Consider the following 17,278-nt stretch of genomic DNA (forward strand, 5'->3'; position numbering starts at 1 on the left):
TGTCCAGTGCTTGTGTCCTGCTGTGATTTCACATGGATGCTGGGTTATGGCAGTGAAGCTCCAGGCAGTAATTAAAGCAATGAGCTCAAGGGGAATCATTAGGTGAGGGTGAGCTTGGGGACACCGGGGACAGGGGCCACTCACCTGTCCTGCTTGGTGTGGTTCACTATGGAGCGCACCTTGAGCTCCCCGTCGATCTTCGGCCTCCCAAACTCCTCCAGCTTCACCTGCTGCAGGAAGCAAAGCAGGGTCAGACCCACAGCCAGGCCTGGAACAGTGCCCTGGGCAGGTGCAAACCCAGAGCTGGCTGGATTCACCCCCCAGCCCTGCCAGAGCTCCTGGGAGCAGCAGCACCCTGGGCACGGGGAGGGAGGATGCTGCAAGGGGAGCCTGGCCATGAGCACAGCACCCCAGGAACCCCCAGAGCTCCAGCACCCCAGGAACCCCCAGAGCTCCAGCACTGGCACCCCAGGGCAAGGCTCAGCAGTCAAAGCATTTTTGCAAAGCCCTCCCCACCTGAAATAAGCTATTTTTGCAAACCCCTCCCCTGCAATAAGCTATTTTTCAGAGGTTGCCACAATAATTAAGGATTTTGCCTCTGTTAAATAACCATCCATTCAAAGTTCACTGTTTCCTAATGAAGTCAAAGCTTAAAGCCCCCAAAGCCAGCACCCCTCCAGCTCTGCTGAGGCACAGCAACAGGGCTGAGTGTTTGACACCTCTGCAGGCTGGAGGATGAGTTCTCCTTAAAATACCTGGTTGAGATTTTTGGGGATTCTGTGCCTTTTTTACATGAGCCCTTCCCCTCCCCTTTCAGTTAACCTCTGCCCTCTTAAAACCAAAAGAAAACCTCTTTTAAAATAGAAGCCAGATGGGCAGCTTGAGGAATTTCTGTATCCTCCCTACACTAATAATGTGAGAGAAAGCTGAAGAAACACTTTTAGTGTGACAGCAGCAAGAGAAGCCACCCTCCATCCCAGCCAAAGCAGTTTTGTGATGGAGCATCCACCTCTGGAGCATCAGCAAATCATGAGAGAGTCTGAACACATGGGGATCTTTCAGCACATCAGAATAAGTAGTAATTGCCCAAAAAAACCCAAACACATTAATAATAATCAATTTAAACTGGGTTCAAGAGGATTTTCCAGCTTACCAGGTTTTCTATGGAGCTCTGAAATTCACTTATTTTCTTCAAAGTCTCTTTGTCCCTCTTGACTTCATTAATGTACATGGCCAAGTCCTTAAAAAAAAAAAAAAAGAAAAAAAGGTGAATAGTGATTTTTACTTTACCAGTAGCCAGGAGAACAAACATGAGCCTGGCTCCCTGAATCCCTCAGGAGGCTGAGCAGGACCCCACTGCAGCCTGGGACAGGTGAGGCTGCTGGTGCTCCCAGAGCCAGGCAGGTGCTGCAATGTTTTCCATTTCCCAGAAGATGGCAATGCAGGAATCCATGGCAATGCAGGAATCCACGGCAGCAGAGCGACCCCGAACCCCAAATTTTCATCCATCAAAGAGAAGGAACCATCCCTTCCACTGGAACAACTTCTTGCACCTTTCAGAGCGGATTTGCTGTGCCTGTTTGCTTCCTATCTGCTCCCTCCTTGACCTCAACAACAGCTCTTGTCAACTTGGATTAAATCTGAGCAGGGGATTTTTTAAGACATCCCCCCCGGGTCAGACCTCGCTCAGCTCCCCAACACAAGGAGGGTTAATCACATCCCATAATCACAGATCTACGTGACAATACTTGTAACATCACCAGGCCAGGGAAGGGTGATGAGAAATGACACAACCAAAAGCCTTCTGAGGCAGGGAAACACAATCCCGGGGAAACACAATCCCAGCAGCAACCAGGACTTGAAACAACAACCTGCAAACGTTGGCTCTGGAATTTCACTGGCAGCTGCCTTTCCCCCACCAGCACTGGGAAAACTCAGTCCTGTATTCTCAGACAGAGGTACCTGCACCAAAGAAACCCCAGCACAAGTGATTTTTTTTTGTGCAAATCCTGCCCTTGCCTTGCAAAAGCAACTATTCGAGCAAAATGAAAGGGAGCTGAATCCCTCTGGGAATGTCACTCCATCCACCCCCCTGCACAGCTCTCACCCCAGACAGCAGCAATGTCTGCTGCCTGCCAGCACGGCAGACAGAAAGGCTGCACTTGTGATGAAAGACATCACTTGGAAGTTAAGCCTTGGTTTACGGATCAATTAAAACCATTCTGAATGGCTCCCAAAGCCCCCGAGCCCAGCGTGGTCGGAACTGCTCCCACACTCTCCTGGTGATGGGGAGGAGAAGAGAGAAACCTCCCTGATGGTTATCAACATCCTCCTGCAGCAAATGCTGAGTGTGCAGCAGAGCCAGAGCAAGCACACATTTATTTTTCAGCAGTGGTGCTGGGTGATGAGGCCAGCAGCGGGGTTTAACTGCTGTCACCAGGTCCAGCGTTCATCTGAGGCCACAGCAGCAGGCTGGGAATGCAACGTCCTTCAAAGCACCTCAGAGAGGCACACAGCAGCTCTGCATCCCTGGGCTGGCAGGATAATGGCTGGGAAGGTCACCCAGCTTATGTAAGGGCCGGGAAATGCAGCCACGTTACAAAAGCTGCAGCCCAGAGGTGGAAAACAAAGTGACCACGAGCACAGGGATGAAGCCTGGGGTGCTCTCCAGAGGAAAAACCTGCACTTAATGAGCATCCTCCAGTCAGCTTCTGCTGACAATGGATCTGGTGTGAATGTGTGCGTGGGGTGACATAACCGAGCCAGAAAACATTTAGATGATTCTACAATTTGATTTTTTTTTGTTGCTGTTGGTTTTTCTGAGATTTTGGGGGCTCTGGCTAAAAGCTGAAGAAAAAAAAAAGCTTGAAGCAAGGCAAACTGCTGATGCCAAAAGTCATCAATTGTTGAGAACACATCTTCCCTTTTAAAAAAATAAAGTAAAAAAGAGGTGGATTAAAGGATTGCCACCCAGCACCTGGCTAAGAGCACCCAAGGAATGCTCCACACACAGAGGCTCCCGTGGCTGCCACACTCCCTGACCTGCTGATACCTCTGGAGCTCTGGAGCTCCTCCAAATCCCTCCCAGCAGAAACAAAAGCCGGATCTGGCACAGCCTCGGCACACACAACAGCAATCAGGGAAAAGTCCTGACTTGTCAACAAACCCCAGCTCCCCCCTCTGCCTCGGGGGGGACAGCGGTGACCAGGGATCTGCTGTGAGGCCACCACAGCAAGTGACAACCAACACACCCAAGTGTGGCCAAAAGGAGCAGAGCTTGCCTTCCCTCGAGCTGCTCCTGGATGGGTTTTCCATCCAAATTTTTGCTCCACAGATTTTTGTTTCCATCCAAGTTTTTGTTCCACAGAGCAGAGGGATCCTGAGCTCTGCTGCAGCCCAAAGCCAGCCCAGACCCCTCCCCACTTCACCTCCTGTACCTGCATTGCCTCCAGAGCCTCCTTCAGCTGCTGCTTCTCTGGCCTGTCTGAGGAGTGGCTGAGCAGCTCCTGAAATAGAAATTAAATCATAAAAATAAATAAAACATTAAATAATAAATAACAAATAAAAAGAATAACAATTTTAAAAATCAAAATAAATATAAATTAATAAAAATAAAGAATTTGGATGTGGTAGGAAAGATGTCCAGACCCTGCTTCCACTGGACAGGGTCAGCCTGAGTGCTGGCAGGGTGGTGACAGGGATGTCAGGGTGGCTGCAGGCATTCCAAGGGTGACTGGAGGGATGCCAGGGAGGTGGCAGGGATGCCTGGGTGACAGCAGGGATGCCTGGGTGACAGCAGGGATGCCAGGGAGGTGGCAGGGATGCAGGGATGCCCAGGCAGGCAGCTGTGGCTGCAGGACAGGGAACACACCAAGGGCTGGGGCTTGAGAGATCTGTTATACGGAGTTGACTGGAGGAATTTCACACATAATCAGATTATATGCAAGCTTATTTTATATTCATTAAGTGCCTCTCATGGCTAGCAAGTGCAGAATTACCCTGGGTCACTGTATTTCAGGAGACAGCACAAATATTATGTCGTGTTAAGTAGCTCTAGTAATTATTTTATTTGAAGGGGTGTAAAAATCCCAACCCTTGCTCTGCATTTGGCAGTGATTCACCCTGCACTGACAGAGGTGAAAAGATGCTGCAGCAGAGATAGAAGTGCCAGTGCTGAAAAACTTACTTTTAACAGGAGATGATACTTCAAAACTCTTTGCATTGGAACCACCAGCAGATCCTGCAGTTTAAATTTCCCATCCTGGACCTTCAGTGTGCATTCCTAGGAAGGAGATCAATAGATCAGCAGTGGGAAACAACAGCTTCCCACCTAAAAGAAGTCTCTGAAGCCTTGAGAATGTTTGTTTGGCTCCTGGAAACTCAGTTCTGATGCCCACAGAACTTGCAGCCACCCAGCCAGGGCTGGGCTCCCACCCCAGAGGTTATCAAGGGATTAACCCCAGGGGCTGGACCCTAAATTCCAGCCACTGCCATGCAAATGAGCCACTCCAGCCTAATGAGATGCTGCTCATTAGGGCACTGCACGAATGCTCCCGGACCTGGGGAAATGTCAAATGAAACCCATCTGCCTGAGCCACCTCCTCGCTGGGCCGAGCTCCTGCAGCTGATTTGTGAGGGGCTGGCACTGAGCATGCAGCCCGTGGCTCTGGAGTCACTGATGAGCATTAAGTCATTAAGATGAGCTAATTGTGGTTGCAGGAAGTTTTGCTGTGGTTGTGATATTTTGTGAAAATCCCTTTGCTAGGATTTTCTTCTCCTGAGAAGCTGAAGGGCCTCAGCCTCAAGTGTGAACAGTTTGTGATCTGCTGCTGTGGGATGCAGCAGGTGCTTCCTCGGTTGGTCAGTGTGGGATGTTTCTGCTTGGTGGCCAATCCAGGAGGCAGCAGCTCTGGGACTCTCTGGGAGTCACAGAACTTTGTTATTCATTCCTTTCTATTCCTGTCTCGCCTTCTGATTCTTTTCTCTCTGTTCTTTGTAGTATAGTTATAGTATAGTCTTTTTTAATGTAATATATATCATAATATAATAAACCAGCCTTCTGAAATGGAGTCAAGATCTCTCCTTCCCTTCACCAAGTCCAGACTGCCCTGAAGACCCACGGTAATATTTTGCCACCGTTACCTTTACCCAGACCCATTTTCAGCCCCTCTGTGTGGCCTGACAGAGCTGCCATGAGGGAGGGACAGACAGCCAAAGCAGGGAGCAACTGCTCCAGCCTTGATGTGAGACACAGAGAGCACATTTTACACAATTCCTGGCTGCAGTTTTACTCCTGAATTGGGTTCACACAGGGAATCAAAGCACATTTGCAGAAGGAGAGGTAACGTGGACAGGCAGCCTGGCAAATTCTGATTAGCATCAAGAGCAAAGCAGGAATCAGAGCTGGGTAAAAACAGCAGCTCAAACAATGCAGCCCTTCTGGGGCTCCTTTGATTCCCTGATGTCTGGATCAGCCTCTGTTCACACTAAGGAGGCCAGGGCAGGAATTCTGGTGCTTGCCTGGGGATTTGGGTTTGCCTCTGAGGGTCCCCAGTGCTGCTTTGGTGGCTTTGGAAAGCCACGTGGCTCCTGGTTTGGGGATGCTCAGGGCCTGCACAACTCAAAGAACTTGTCCCAGCCAGTCCCACTCAAATAAAGGTTTGTTTTAACTTGGATAAACTTGGGGAGGAAGGACAGAGTGAGGAGATAAGGGAAAAACGAGGGGTGAGGACAGGATAACCCGCAGCTTTGCTCCCTCTGTGGCAGCACGGACACGCTCTGACACCCTTCTTCTCTCCTGGTCAAGCAAACATTCCCCAGACACCAGCCTGAGCTCCAGCAGGTCCCTCCCAAAGCTGTGCCAAGGGCTGGGGGCAGCACTCAGCCCCCTGCCCGCTCACCTCCACCTTCTGCCGCACGTCCTCGCGGCTGGCCAGGAGGTGGTTCAGGGTGTTCTGGGCGTACTCCATGTGGCTGCAGTACTTGCCGTAAATCAGCAGCCTGGAGGGAGGAAAATCACAGGTTTAACTGGAGATGCTGGCAGTTATAAGCTGTTATCAAAGATATATAAACGTGTGCACAGCAACAGGCCGAGGCAAACAGCAATTCCCCCTTCTCACTGCTTAGCAAAGTGTGAGCACCCTTTTATTGCGTGGCCTTTTGACATTTAGATTCTCAACATTCGAACGTTTAGAAGGTTCCAGAGCCCATGGAGGTGATTCAGTTCATGGTGAACAGAAGGGGCTGGGTGGCCAGAGCAGAGGAGCCTGGTTTTGGAGGGGTAGACGAGATAGTGGGATGAAATTCTTCCTTGTGAGGGTGCTGAGGAACTGCCAGAAGTTGCCCAGAGAGCTTGTGGCTGACCCTGGCAGCACCCAAGGCCAGGCTGGATGGGGCTTGGAGCAACCTGGGATGGTGGGAGGTGTCCCTGCCCACGGCAGGGGGTGGAATGGGGTGAATTTAAAGGTCCCTTCCAACCTAAACCATTCAGTGATTCCACGATGGTTCTATGTCACATTTTAGAATCACATCTTCTTGAAAGAGCCACAGGGACCTGGAGATCAAGAGCCTGGGTAATTGGGAGAAGAATGTTGTCAGAGCCTTTGGAAACACAGTGAAGCTCTGCATGGACACCCTGGGCCATAAATTTAAACACTGACAAAAGAGAGCAGTTTTGTCATGGATTCCCCCCTCTCCCTCATTAATCCTGCCTGACAGGTTTGGGTTTTCTCCCCCTTCCTGGCTGTTAACTGTGCTGCTGCTGCTGAGACACATCTTCCATCACACACTGCACCTCATCCATTATCTAGGGGCCTCCTCTCCCGATGGAGATGACCTGGGAACCACTGACCCAGCTGCTCCATAAACATGGGACATTCACACCCTGCAGGCAAGTGAATAAAGAGATTTATGGAGCCCCAGCCCCGGCAGAGCCACAGCCAGGAAAGATTATTCTTCCACCTTTTCACCTGACAACTTCTGCACAATACTATCTACCTTGCCAGCATGGGGAGAGCTTCAAAAATGCTTCAGGAGCATAAATTCAAACCTCTGGCTTCCAGAGGAAGAGATTTCCAAACTATTTCCTTGAAAAAGGCCCCTGCAAAGCCACGGAGCAATGCATCATTTGGGCAGAATGTCTCCAAGCATGTGGAGGGCAGCAGGAGTTATTTGTCATGGATGGATTTGATGGAGGAAGGTCTCATATTCAGGGACCAAGTGGGGACTCTGGAGGTCCATGTTCCTTTCTTGGTGAAGCAACACTGTCTCCACAGCAAGTTCACCTTCTCCTCCTCCTGCAGTGAAACTCCCTTGCTGTAAAATTGTTATTCCTGACTTTCCTGATGGAGGAAAGGACTCTGCCTGTTTACATCAGGCTGCTCCAAACTCTTCATCCCCAACAATCTGATTTTAGGGACTTCTCCAAGGCAAAACCTCCCTCGAGCAGCAGTTTCCCACAGCACTGATGTCCCCAAAGTCCCCACGGACTGAAGAGAGCTTCAGATCCACCATCACAGCTCACAGCTGCTTTGGCTCCTTCCCTCACATCTCTCCAAGGTTTCAGGACCTTCAGGAAGTTGCAAGCTCCCTTAGGAAGGGGGTCAGCTGCTTCACCCATCTGCAAGGAACCCACCAGCTCCAAGCATTCTCCCAGCTCCCACCAGTATGTTAACAGAAAAAAACATTGATTCAATGGCTCAAAACCCAGCCTCGTGCTCCTGCACAGCCACTGCACCTCCCTGGGCAGCAGTGTCACCTCCACAACCCCTCCCGAGTCCCCTCCCTGCTCCCTGTGTCCACAGCTCTGCCCCAGGGATGGCACTGGCATGCATGGGGCTGAGCCAAGAATCAGGAGATCACAATCACCTGAGTGAGTTTTGTGAGTTATTTTGAAATTATTTGCATTCCTCTTTGGAATATTTTTGTAATTTAACCCAGAAAAAAAAAATGCCCTTTATAACAAGAGGCCCCCTGAATGATGGAAGATGTGACCTCACGGTGTGTTATTAATGCAGATGGTATTTCTGGAGTTATTGACTTCTGAATGGCATTTCTGTGTCTAGACACTGGTTTAATCACAGTGAAATAACAGCCTGGCACCATGCCACAATGAATCACCCTTTGATTAGTATTAAGGATATTAAAGGCTTTTATCAACCTTATCTCTGCGTGCTGGGGTGCTCCTGCTTGCAGCTGCCAAAACCCAGGACTGATTCTGTTTGTGGAGAAAACCTTTACATTTATTCACGGTGCAGAAGGTGCAGGATGAGCTCTGTGCCAAATAGGAGATTCTTTGAGAGTGAGGAATCACTTTGATCAAAGCAGGGCAGAGTCTCCCCTGCACAGGAGTCACCTCACCACATCACAGCCCTCTGCTGCTTGCAGAGACCACACAGAACCCCCTGAAAACCACGGAGGTTTTTACTCCATTCCAGCTCATCTTGATCCCCTCAGATGTGTCCCCACAATCACACAGGATGTTCAGTCTCCTAGGGGATGCTGAGCTCAAGGAAAACTCAGGGGCTGGCAGGAGCAGGGATCCAAGGGAGCCACACCACTGAGCCCAGTGCTCACAGGAGAGATGTCCCAGCCTCTGCCTCTGAAGCTGTGGCTGGATTTTGCTGCTTAATGCCAGCTCTCAGTGATGGTTCAGCTGCCTGAGAGCAGTTTGCTGTGGAGGATGCAAACCTGGGCTGCTGTGAAAGGCATCTCTGGAATCACAGAATTATTTAGGTGGAAAAAGACCTCTGAGTCCAGCCATTAACCCAGCACTGCCGCTAAACCATGGCCCTAAGCACCACAGCCACACCATTTTTGGACACTTCCAGGGATTGTGACCCCACCACCTCCCTGGGCAGCCTGTTCCAGTGCTTGACAACCCTCCCAGTGAAGAAATTTTCACCAATATCCATTCAAAACCTCCCCTGGTGGAACCTGAGGCCATTTCCTCCTGTCCTGTTGTTACTTGGGAGAAAAGACAGATCCCCACCTGGCTCCAACCTCCTTTCACGCTCTAGTAGAGAGTGAGAAGGCAGAGAGTAGCAAGAACTCTGTTTAAATCTCCAAAAACAACCCAAATCTGTTAAAACTGCAGCTGCCTGAAGCCTGGGATTCCTTTACCTCTCTTTGAACTCCAGGAACACTTTTGCCAGGCTGCTTCCTCCAGACATCATGGAGACATCGATGGCTCTCAGGAAACTGAAGTGCACTTTAATTAGGTCCTGAAACCAAGCAACAGTCAACACCTCACACATTCAAAGCAGGTGGGCAAAGGGAGCCCAGAGAAATGCACATCCCTCCTCCATCAGGCAGGGGTTCCCCTCTTTTAGGCGTTTGTAAAGAAAGTTGTTCTGGCGCAAGGCAGCCCTGACTGGCCTGGAGGACAGGGATGTAATTCCAGCAGTGAGGAATGCCCCAGGCTGGGGAGGGAGGAGGAGATGGGATGGAAGGAGGGGAGGAGATGAGGTCTGGACCTAGATCCTGTGCAAACCAGAGGAGAAATAAATCCCTTCGTCACCCTGTGCCCGAATCAGCTAAAATCCAGAGCCCCAGCCCTGAAACATCCACCAGATAAAGTTGTTTCCTTTCCTGGAGTTCATATATTCCCCACCTCTAAAACTGAGTGTTAAAGAATGTCTCCTGAAGCAGTTTAAGCTCCACAGCACACGAAAGGCTGGAGCTCTCCAAGTGAATGCACAAATCGAACAGGAAATCAGAAAACCTCCTCCTAAGCAGGGAGAGGGCTGAGCTGCTGGGAAAAGAACAAAGATTCGAGGCACAGCGCCCACGGTGTTACCTCCAAATTGATAAAAATTGCTTCCATGTCTTGGGGAGTCAGCACCAGCCTCAGGGGGTTCATGTAGTTCTGCAAAAGGAAATGGAAAAGGGATTGAGGTGCTGCAGAGGAGAGAACGAGGCTGTGCAAGGGATTTGTAATTTCTGCTTCACCAGCTGAGGTCACCTGGGCAGGTTTTCACGAGTTTAAGCACTTGCAGAGGCAGAGGATGACCAGGGATGGAAGTAGGAGGCAGGAATTCCATGAGTGCACCATCCCTGAGCTCCCACAGCACTTCCAGGGGTGGGAAGGTGCCAGACCCTCACCCATGGGTGCCCACAGCCCCTTCCCCTGCTAAAGCTGTGGCAGGGGGGTGAAATGCACTCTGCAGTCCTTGGCTGCACTGAAGCATGTTCCCAGCTCTTTATCTCCCTGGAATTCTGCCCTTGAGAAGGCAGCAATGATGTGATTACATGGGCAATGCCTTTCTGAACAAATACATATTAATAGGAACATCTCCGTGACTTGGGACTGCAAAAAACCCCAAATGCCATGCAGCCAAAAGGGGAACTCCCACCCATGACCCCACCAGGACCCGCAGAGCCTTTGCAAGTTTTAATTGATGAGAAAGCAATAATTTAACTCTTCCTTTCTCCTGAAGCAGAGGGCTGTGGCTGTTTCCAAGGAACAAGGGTTCCTTGGAAACATAAATGACAAATACATTGGGGCATTTTCCTGGAAAATGGGAAACATTCTTCCTTTTTTTTCCCAGTTTTGCTCACAGCTCCTTCAGGGGAACTTTCAGCAGACAGAGGGAAAGAATGGCAAAAAGGGGAGGAAACAAAAGCATCAGGGTGATTAGAAATGGCAGCTTGATTTTCATTATTGTTCTTCCTTCCTGCTGCTTTCCTGGGAGCAGGAACCACCTCCAGGCTCCATCCATTGCTGAGGTGTTCCCTTTCATTTGTTTTTAAAAGAAAGGAGCCACAATAATTCATCAAAACCAATTAAACCCCCACGAATTTAGGCAGCAGAACGTTCCTTTTAATCCAATTAGCTTCAACGGCAAGACAGCACAGCTCCAGCACTCGGAATAAAGGAATTATTCCATGGCAATCAGAGTGATAAAAGATATCTGCAAACACAGCTCTTATCAGCAAACCAGGTCTGGCTGAGCCAGGAGAGGGAGATTCTCACCCCAGGAGAGGGGGGACACTGCAGGAGGCTTTTCAGCCTGGTTCTAATCTGCAGCAATCACAAAAAAAGATGCTGGTTTTGACTCCTGCCCATTGCTGCTTGTCAGGGTTTTGCGGATCCCCCTCCTCTCCCTTTTCCCTCCATCCTGCCCCTCACATCTCCCAGCTCTAGGAGCAAGAATCAGCCCAGCACAACTCATGTGGGATCCAGGGCTGCTGGGGAAAGCAGGGCTCACTTCTCACCTTTTCTATGTCTTCAAGGGTTTTGTAGTATTTGGCCTCAGTTTCTTGGATTTCTAGCAAACAGCAATTCCTTTTGTCATCTTCTGTCATTCCCATTTTCTAGGGAAAGGAAAAATAAGGGATGGTCAGGGGGTCCTAAGGGTGGTCCAGTCACAGCAACCAAGCACAAGTCTGGCAAGTCAGGAGAGAACCACTACTGGTTTATGCTAAAGGGAACTATTTTTACCCAAAAATATAAGGAGGAACCTTGGCTGTGTTATTAAATATGTTTCAACATGGAAAACACTGCATCTTTTGCACTTATTACAGCCACACCACTAAAGACTATCAGCTAAAGAAGAAAAATGAGAAATAAAGGCTGATTTTTTCTCTTTTATTTATTTTTTTTATTGTTTAAGATGAAACTCACAACAGACACTAAATGGGTCACAAATAATACATCAGACTTATACAAATCCCTGCCCGGGGTTGCCAATTCTCCTGATTTTAGGTCAAATCTGATAAAATATGCTTTTCCCAAAGCCCCAGCTCCTGGAGTCACTCCTGCTCTGTAAAGCTGGGACCACGTGTTGGGAGCTGCTGCCCTTGGGAGAGAGTTCAGTGATGGGGTTTTATGGATCATGCACAGGAACAGAGCCCCTCTGTCCACCCTCTCAGAACTCTCAGCTGGATGAAACCCCAGATTTGAATCAATTCATCTTACCTGCATGTATCTGATCTGAAGCATGCAGAAATACAAGAAGCCATTAGCATCACACACTTGCTGGTGCAACAAATGTTACCCAAAATGTTCAATTTTGGGGCAGATATATTAAAAATAGATTCTTTTGCTCAGGGATGTGAAAGGGAGTCACAGCTCTCAATTGCCCAGCAGAAAACACAAAATAACGTGGAGGAGACAGTGAAAAATTGCCAATTCCACTGACCTTAATCCTTTATTACCTGGCTGCTGGAGCTTTCCCCCATTTTTCTCATTTATGCAAGAAATTCCTACCAAAAACTTTCTCTAGGGGCAGTTCTTGGGCCAAGTGGCTTTTGCAACTGGTGGCAAAAACTGGAGGCCAACGAGCTGTGCTGCCTTCAGAGCCAAGCACTTTGGCAGCATCAGGGGGAATATTTTGGGCCCAACTCCCTGACCCAGGGGGGGTTTTGGTGTGCAGGGAGCTCCTCCAGCTGCAGCCAAGGCGAGAAGAGATGGAATGAGGGGTTTGTTATCTTTGAGGAACCAGAGCACAGGCACCCGTGGGTGCAGCCCTGCATTCCCAGGCTCCACGCCCTGCTCCAGGGATTGAATTGATCACTGAACTTGTCCATTGATCCTGCTTTGCTCCAGGGAGGTGTGATCTAGGGGACAGTAATTAGTGGCTGGACAAAGCCTGGGGGAGGCAGATATTGGAGGTGGGGGAGAAAATCTGGAAGGTCACACTCAGGGACATAGGGAGGGAGGTGCAAGGGCCACCAACACCTCCTTGGCTCATCCATGGAGTGTGATATTTGCTCCAGAGCCCTTGGAGACATCAAAAGTCCCTCCATGATGCTGTCCATGCCTCACACTCGGGCTTCTCCATCAGCAAAAGCTTGTTAGAGGTGACAAATGGGGACAGCTACTTGTCCCTAATGCCACACTGCTCCCTGCTGCCCCAGAAAGCTCCACTGTAAACATCTTCCTGCTCTTCCTAGGAGCAGCAGGCACAGACAGCTGCTGGATCCCTGACACACAGATCTGTCACCCTCAACTAAAAATACCAGTGGCACCTCTGGCTGATGGAGCAGGCGGAGCCTCCCCGGAAAGGCTGGAGTCACACAGCCTCAGCAGCAGCAAAATCCTATTTTTAGCTTATCTTTTTAGGGCTTATTAGGTCTCTCGTTCCCTTCCTCCTCCCCAGCTCCTGCAGATGACAGGCGGGGCTGGGAAACTCCTGAGAAAACCCCTGTGGGCTGCTGCCACCCCAGCTGCTGCTCCGTTTGCAGGAGCGACTCGGAGCAATTCCCTTCCCTGCAGCATCACCTGCCAGTGGCACGGAGTTATTTCCTTCCTGGAACCCCCTCCCTCCCCCTCGCACCGAGGTGTAGCCGTGCAAGCACAGCGGGGTTGTTACCATGGGCTGCTGAACTTCCACTCTGATGATATCCTCGTAGATATCATCGCCCTCATCCTCGCAGGGGACGCAGTCGTAGATGTCCTCCCCCAGGTCGTGTTCGCTGCAAGGAGAAGGAGAAGGAGAAGGAGTCAGGGACAACACCCAGGGGACGTTCACTGGCACTTCATCAGGCACCGAGGAGGGAGGAGAATCCCAGGAAGAAAATCCTGTGAGAATTCAGCCCCTGCTCTCTGGTTCTCCCGGATCAGTGCCTGCTGCACATTTCTTTCCGCTGGCTGGAGGCTGGAAAAGGCGGAACGCTGCTCGACACGAGCAGGGATCACAGCCAAGAACGGCTCTGTGCCCCGTGCCAGGCTCTGTGCCCTGTGCCAGGCGTGCCCACGATGCCCTCAGCACCACGGGCTCTGCCCCTGGAGGGCTTTGGCTCAGCACTAATGGGCCCAGCTGAGATGGCTCGGCCAGCCAAGAGCCCAGAGGGGCCAGCTGAGCCACCAGGGCCACCAGCTCCAGCTCCACCGGCTCCAAAGGCGCCCACAGCCTCCCCTTCAGGACCAGGAGCAGCTCTTGCCTCAGTGACTTTACATCATGCTCAGAGAATTCAATCAAAGGCTGCATTTTGGTCTGCTTAAGGCTCTGTGTTCGCTCTTGATCTGATTTTGCTTTTCCTCATTGAAACGTTTCCTTTGTGCCACAAAACCATCCCTGGCCCCCAGCCAGGGGTGCAAAGTGCTGGAGGAGCCCAGATCCACTCCAAGCAGGAGCAGATATTAAACACTCAACCAATGTCTCTGAGCAGTAGGAGAAGCATCCCAGCCCTGATGAACCAACCCTGGGCTGTGCAGGACCCACAGCAAGGCCTGGGCCCAGCCCTGGGCATTCCATCCAGGTTTAAATCTGCATCCCGTTATCTGAGTGATGCACCAACTCCCACACAGCCCAGTCCCTGCCCTGATGGGGATCTGGATGATTTTTAATCCAGAATTTGCCAGAGGAACGGGAGGCTCTCCTGACCACCATGAAACAATCTCATCAGGCACTCAGCTCGGTGGGCAGAGGCCAATAACAACATTTACAGCAGGGAGAAATTAAGCAGCAAAACATCACATTTTGAGGGCCAGCCCCACCACTTTGGAGCTGCCCCGGCATTCCCAGGCTTCAAAGGCATCCCAGAGCTGTAGAGCCCAGTTTGTGCTAAAGGTGATGGTGTTCAGTAATTAATTATCATCTGAGCCTCCACACCTCTCCCAGGGGCTCCTCAGCCTTGGAATACTTTTGAAAATTCAGCCCATATTAAATAGCAATTAACAATAATAATTCCAGTGCTTAGATCTACAGGTGCTGGCTGCTAAGAGCTCCCACTGAAGTCAATCCCACAGGATCAGGACGGTGTGAAATGCTGGAATATCAAACAGCGCTCGCATATTTTACGAGCTGTGTCTTTCAACAGGGGCATTAATTACACACAAATAAATTTAGGTGTAAAGCTGTGCTCCAAGTGTGACACTCAACATCTCTCTATTACATATCAGGGAGCAGCAGAGCACATCTGCCTGCAAAACCAGGCTGCTTAAATACGGCCCTTTCTATTTACGCAAACAGATTTATTCAATAAAAGTTTGGGGATTTTAAATAAATACACTGGCATGATGGATCCATCCCATTCTTCCCGGGTGATGCATTGCAGCTGCTGCAATAATGCCCACTAATAGCTGGTGATCCATCTTCCCCCTCCCAGGCGTCGCCGTTATTATCTGCACCAATATTTATATTCTCAGCTCTGCTCCTCTTCCAGAGCCAGTCACTCCCAGCTCCTGATGAATCTCCCTGCCCACACCTCTCGGGTTGCTGGCTGTCTCTCCGTACATCATTTCCATGGCTGGAGGGGTTTTGGGAATGTGTGGTTGGGTTAATGGCACGGGCAGGAGCCCAGCTGGGTGTGGAGCTGATGCCTTGGGAAGGCTGAGCTAGAACAGAGACTAGAGGGAGTTACAGAATAAAGCAGGGGTTTATTCAAAGGATCTCCTCCATGGATCCACCTTGGGCAGCACAAGAGCCCAGCCAGGGCTGCACCCAAGATGAACCCAAATGGTCCCAAAATGCACGAGCGCTCCCGGGGTCTCTCCCTTGGCTCAGCTCTGCTCCATTTGCACCTTGCAGTTCATTGTCCAGTTCCAGCTTTAGCCCAGGCACTCCCACCCTGCTTGTTTTTCTCTCTCCAGCCCACGCTGTTTGTGCTCCTGGGCTGAGCTTTGGATCATTTGTCCTTGGTCCCCAGCTGGAGAATTGTTTTGTCTCCCTGCTCTGTGCAGAGAGCTCAGCATCCCCTGATGTGAAGCTCAGAACTGCACACCAAAGCAGCACAGAACCTGAAACATATAAAAGCTAAACCTGAGGCATCGTTTCCTCCTAAGGCATCAACACAACCAGGAGAGGGCCGGGGCGATGCTGCTGCTGGAGCAGAGCCTGCTTGGAGTGAGGGATGAACATCCCCATCCCTGGAGAGCTTGGGAACTGCTCTGGCACACATGCAGAGGAGAAGATGGCATCCTGAGGTGTCCCTGAGCATCACCTGGAACACCTCTCCCACACAAGCAGGAGCCACATCCAAGCCTCAGAGCCTGGCACTGCCTGTCCCCAGCCTGGTGCTGCTGTCCCCAGCCTGGCTCTGCCTGTCCCAGCCTGGTGCTGCTGTCCCCAGCCTGGACAAACTCTCCTCTTCTCCCTTTCCAGGAAGCCATGAGCTCCGGAGCGTGGTGGGCACACACTGGGACAAACCCAGGTGACAGCACGTGGTGCTGAGGGGCTTTCACAGAATCATCAGGGTTGGGAGAACCCTTCAAGAACATCTGGTTCAAGCTGAACCCAGCACCACCACCCCTCAGCCATGTCCCCAAGTGCCAGATGGGTTTTGCTCAGTCATGGGCTGAGTCTGGAGAAGGGTGGATGCCCCAGGGCCTTTCCCACTAGGGAATAAATGCCTCCCAAGGGACAATCCAGCAGATTTGCCCGCCCACAGAAGTGCCAACAGCCCTCAGACACAAATGCTGCCCCCACCACGTGGGGCCACATCCTGACAGCACCTCACAGCTCCATCCCTCTAATGAAGGGGCTGAGCCTTGCTGCTCCAGCCCTTCCTGGTGCTCCATAGCAGAACAGGCCCTTCTCTACTCCAATTTCTGGTTTTGGGGAAAAATCAGGAACTATTCCCACATCCTGGGGACACCTAGAAAGACACCTCCACTCCAGAGCTCTGGGGAGATGCAGCAGAGCTCCTCAAACCCGACAACCGTGGCAGTATTACGACATCACCACGGTCCAGCAGTCTGTTACTTATTAAAACACATTCTCAGTGCATCTCTGAGAAACACAGAGGCTGGCAGCTTTCATGGAGAGCAGTAAAGCACGAGGACCAGCCTCTCCTGGAGCAGCCCAGGAGCAGCCAAGCTCCTGCAGGGCCCTATGGATGTTGACATCTCTGCTTTGCACATGTTGATCCTCACCTGTGCCCACACTGTGCCTGCCAGAGGTGAAAATACACACCCTCCCCGTCCTTAAAACTGGGATTGGGATGATTTTAGCCAGTGGAAACCTCAGGACACACTGAATTCAGGCAGTGAATTCAGCATCCCAGGCGTGTCACGGGCAGACGGAACAACTTGAGCAAGGAGAGCCAGATCACCTCATTCCTCACAAAGAAAAGCAATTTACTCCTTCAATAGAGGCAGCAGAGTCTGCGAGTTACCCGTGGGTATCAGAGCCTATGATCTACTGCCTGGATTAGGAGGTTCATTGACAGCTCTGGGGTTAGGAAAGGGATTTCAGCCCCCTTCAGAGGGAACACCAGCACTTGCAATTACTGTTATTAGGATGGATGCAACCAGCTTTGGGCTGGCAGCACCTTACCGAGGCAGAAAAGCTGATAATGAATAAAGCTTTTCATAGCTAAGGCAATTTCAGGCAAA

The 17,278-nt window shown here is 50.7% G+C and overlaps 1 protein-coding gene across 6 annotated transcripts in view; it reads right to left on the minus strand.

Annotated features, from left to right (window-relative positions):
- Positions 1-17,278, minus strand: part of VAV2 (vav guanine nucleotide exchange factor 2) — a 125,034-nt gene that overhangs the window by 15,291 nt on the left and 92,465 nt on the right. For 3 of the 6 annotated variants that reach the window (XM_038156700.1, XM_038156702.1, XM_038156704.1), the window contains exons 5-14: positions 13,314-13,416; positions 11,918-11,932; positions 11,215-11,313; positions 9,797-9,865; positions 9,121-9,221; positions 5,901-6,000; positions 4,187-4,282; positions 3,438-3,506; positions 1,154-1,240; positions 145-230 (exon numbers count right to left, since the gene is read on the minus strand). In XM_038156700.1, the coding sequence (XP_038012628.1) occupies positions 145-230; positions 1,154-1,240; positions 3,438-3,506; positions 4,187-4,282; positions 5,901-6,000; positions 9,121-9,221; positions 9,797-9,865; positions 11,215-11,313; positions 11,918-11,932; positions 13,314-13,416 (825 nt within the window). The remainder of the gene's footprint in view (positions 1-144; positions 231-1,153; positions 1,241-3,437; positions 3,507-4,186; positions 4,283-5,900; positions 6,001-9,120; positions 9,222-9,796; positions 9,866-11,214; positions 11,314-11,917; positions 11,933-13,313; positions 13,417-17,278) is intronic. The other 3 variants (XM_038156701.1, XM_038156705.1, XM_038156703.1) reach the window with 1 other exon arrangement.

The sequence above is a fragment of the Motacilla alba genome, chromosome 17 (genome assembly GCF_015832195.1).
Source record: "Motacilla alba alba isolate MOTALB_02 chromosome 17, Motacilla_alba_V1.0_pri, whole genome shotgun sequence".
Classification (NCBI taxonomy): domain Eukaryota; kingdom Metazoa; phylum Chordata; class Aves; order Passeriformes; family Motacillidae; genus Motacilla; species Motacilla alba.